This window comes from Plasmodium cynomolgi, chromosome 10, assembly GCF_000321355.1.
Source record: "Plasmodium cynomolgi strain B DNA, chromosome 10, whole genome shotgun sequence".
NCBI classification, from domain to species: Eukaryota; Apicomplexa; class Aconoidasida; order Haemosporida; family Plasmodiidae; genus Plasmodium; species Plasmodium cynomolgi.
Window position 1 is genome coordinate 302,357 of NC_020403.1, and position 3,869 is coordinate 306,225.

The window sequence follows — 3,869 nt, forward strand, 5'->3', positions numbered from 1 at the left end:
TAGATCACTTTTGCTACTTATGGATAAATTGACACATTTAAAATAAGAGGCATTCTATTCGATTGCTTCGTTCGAGGAAACTACAACGGTCGAAAACCTGTGTTGCTGCGGGGATGGGGGTAACCGCATATGCTCAATTCATATACCGAGGCGCGCGCTGGCACACGTATACTACCATTGTACACATACACGCGCACGCACAAATTTGTGTATACATTTTATATGTGCATGCTTAAAAGGCGCACATTGCGGGCACAACTAGCATCATGTGGCTTATTTTTCTCTTTACTCGATTTTCCATCCGCTTCGTCGTCTTGTGCTCGCGCGGGCTCATGTGTATATATATATACATATACATAAATATGTATACACATATGTATGCATATATGCGCTGGACGACCTTCTCTGACCCTTTTTGAAATTTACGAATGCGAAAATTTGCCACACGGTCCATGCACCTTTAAATATCATAAGTTAATGCTGCTCCTTCAAATGGAGCAAGTGTTTTCTGACGTACGTGGCTGCGGCAATTCTTTGCAATTCGTTGGGCACAGCTTCGCTAGCATGATCGGCTCGTCACGTATTTGCCCTTTCCCGCGTTATAAAATGTGTAAGTGTCAGCGCACATTAAGTGTATTGTCCACATTATGTGTGTATACATGGGCGCACGCGCGTTGGGGGCAGCCTTCAACATATTTTCGATAAAATATGCTTCCCTTCCCCATTGTTCCTCATTTTTTTTTTCTCCTTTCTGCCTCTCCCTCTTAGTAGTCGAAGATTTCCACGTTTTGCACAATTTTCGAAGCTGTCGTGTTCAGCTCATCTTCTGGGTAATTCCAAAAGTTGGAACAGCTAATCAGTGAATTGTTGTTTAACTTGTAAATATTTTTTACGTCTCCATTTACGTCATACTTGTTCATGCTATTTTCATCATTTTGCGTGTTGGGCATATTGCCGGTGTGTACGAAATGTTCGGGTAAATGGGCACCAGGCACCACTTCAATATTCTTGGGCTGTTGCTTTGGGTGATTGTTGCCGTTCTTCACAGCTGGCCCGGGGTTATACTGCTGCGCGAGTTGCGAGTGTTGTGCGTGCTGCGATTGCTGCGATTGCTGCAGATGTTGCGGGTGCTGAGATTGCTGCGCGTGATGAGGGTGGTGCGGTTGATGCGATTGATGCTGTTGATGCGGCTGATGCGATTGCTGCGGTTGCTGGTCATGCATGAGGTGGCTACTCTTCTTTAACTCATCATTCAGCAAAAAGCTATCCTCCTTGTAATTGTTCGTGTTCGTCATTTGCAACAACTTCAGGAAATTTTTAATATCGGCAATATTCAACTTTTCATTGTCATCCTCGATAACTTTCAGTGCACTATCCTGCGCTGTAATTTCCATGTGCTCGATTGTGTCTACTAATTTTTTCTCCTCATTATCTGGGGCATAATCCTTTGAAGAATTGCTTGATATTCTCATGGACGAAGAAGAGTCATTACTTTGGAATGAGGGGTACTTGCTCAACACATCGCTCTTCTTTTGCTTACTTAAATTGTAGTATTGGGTGCTGTTGATGCTGCTGGGGATGTTACTCATGTTACTCATGTTACTCATGTTGCTCATGTTACTCATGTTGGTCATGTTGGTCATGTTAGTCATGTTGGTCATATTGCTCATGTTGCTCATGTTGCTCATGTTGGCCTTTCCATTCGATAGGTTCGAAATGACGGACATGTTGTTCACCATGCCGCTATTCATGTTAGTCATGCCGCTACTCATGTTAGTCATGCTGCTACCCATGTTGGTCATGCCGCTACTCATGTTGGTCATGCTACTACCCATGTTGGTCATGCTACTACCCATGTTGGTCATGCTGCTACCCAGGCTGGTGGCTAGACTCCCTCCGTGCATGCTCCCATTCATCGATCGATTCATGTTCATGTCTTGATTCAACAATTCGTTGATCGACTTGAAAGCTCCGTTCTGTTCGTTCGATCCACTACACATATTCTGCAACTTTCTTAAATTGAAGGGATTTATAAGCCCGCTTGCGCTCTCCATATCGTTGTTATTATTCATCATGTAATTCTTTATGTTCATGGTGTTCATTGCGCTATTGTACTCCTCGCTGTTTTCTTTGTTTTTTAGCAGCGCGTACAGCTTGTTCGGGTAGGATGAGCTCTTCTGGTAGTTTTTGTTCACATTCACGGTGCTACTCATGGTGTTGTTCATCCCGTTATTCATCGCGCTATTAATCCCGTTATTCATCCCGTTATTCATGCAACTGTTCATGCAGTTGTTCATACAACTGTTCACTGCGTTGTTAATTCCGCTGTTCACTGCGTTGTTAATTCCGCTATTCACTGCGTTGTTAATTCCGCTGCTCACTGCGCTGTTCATTCCGCAGTTGTTCATACAGCTGTTCATACAACTGTTCATCGCATTGTTCATGTTGTTATTATTCAAACTGCTGTTCATACTGCGACTCATGCCGCGACTGATGGTTCCGTTCGCGTGGTTGTTCGCGTGGTTGTTCGAGTGGTTGTTCGTGTGGTTGTTCGAGTGGCTGTTCGCGTGATTATTCGAGTGATTGTTCGCGTGGTTGTTCACGTGGCTGCTGTTCACATTATTGCTCATGTTGCTCGTCACGTTGCTGCTCAAGTTATTCGTCATATTGCCGCTCATATTGCAGTTCATCATCCCGCTGCTCATGTTGCAAGTTCCACCTCCATTATTCACGTTGCTGCTAATGTTATTGTCCGACGTGCCGTTCTTCTCGAAATTTTTGCTAAATCGGTTACTGTTGACTCCGTTTTGTGTAGAGAAGTTGCAGAGTAATGAATTCGTCGACTTTATTATGTTTTCGCTGTTCTTGTTCTCCTCCGAGAAGTATCCACTGCCGCTGGTGTGGTTGTGACTGTTGTGGTTGTTGTGGCTGTTGTGGTGGTTGTGGTTGTTGTGATTGTTGTGGTTGTTGTGATTGTTGTGGTTGTTGTGACTGTTGTGGTTGTGGTGGTTGTGGTGGTTATGATTGTTATGGCTGTTATGGTTGTTATGGCTGTTATGGTTGTTGTGGGTGCTATTGCTGCTGCTGTTGCCACCGTTTCCGCTATTTCCGCTATTTCCGCTGTTCTTATTTTTGCTGCCCTTTTGAGTCGAACCGGCCAGTGGGGCGGCGAGCATAAGGTTGATGGCATTTTGAGAGGGAGACAAATTTCCAGGAAGGGGACGCAATTCCTCAATATAGTGCGCGTGCCTGCAATGCGATTCGGCGTTACATTTTCCTCTCAGAAATTTTGTACACGGAGCCGTTTTGTATAAATCTCCAGTCGGCCTCAACTCACAAACAGAATGTGCATAACTGCATTTTTCATTTTTGCATACTCCTGCCTTTTTCGCCAAGGGACACAAACTAGTAAAGGATAAATCAGGAATTGGGTTTAATTCTTCTTGTGAATGTGCAAATAAACAGTCTACGCCTCTATCACACCTCCCCGAGAAGAACCACGGACACATCTTCGTTTTGTAAAATTGCTTCTTTCGTGGAATTTGGGTCACCACCAAGGAGGACTGTTGTTGTCCTTGGGTGCTACTGTTCACGTTTTTGTTATTCATCATGTTGGGTTACATATATAGACAGATAACAATATGGGTTGATTGGTTGTGGTAGATCCACCACTGCTACTCGCGTAATGAATCGAACTGCGGATATGCTCTCACGGAAGCAATTTGCCACTTCGTCAAACAGGCTCTTTTGCAGCTACCAAATGTGCAGTTCTGTAAGATGGAAAATATACCCTCAATGAAGAGATTTCCTTATCCGTGTTGCCCTCTCGCTAATGGAAAGAAGCTTCTTCTATTAAGGTATCACCCCCG

The 3,869-nt window shown here is 44.1% G+C and overlaps 1 protein-coding gene across 1 annotated transcript; it reads right to left on the minus strand.

Moving 5' to 3' along the window:
* Window positions 1-764: 764 nt before the first annotated feature.
* PCYB_101660 (zinc finger protein) lies at window positions 765-3,611 on the minus strand (the record flags this gene model as incomplete). The annotated part of the gene is made up of 2 exons (XM_004222715.1): window positions 765-3,405; window positions 3,484-3,611. The coding sequence occupies 2 exons, from the start codon at window positions 3,609-3,611 to the stop codon at window positions 765-767; spliced, it is 2,769 nt and encodes a 922-aa protein (XP_004222763.1).
* Between the last annotated feature and the right edge of the window lie 258 nt (window positions 3,612-3,869).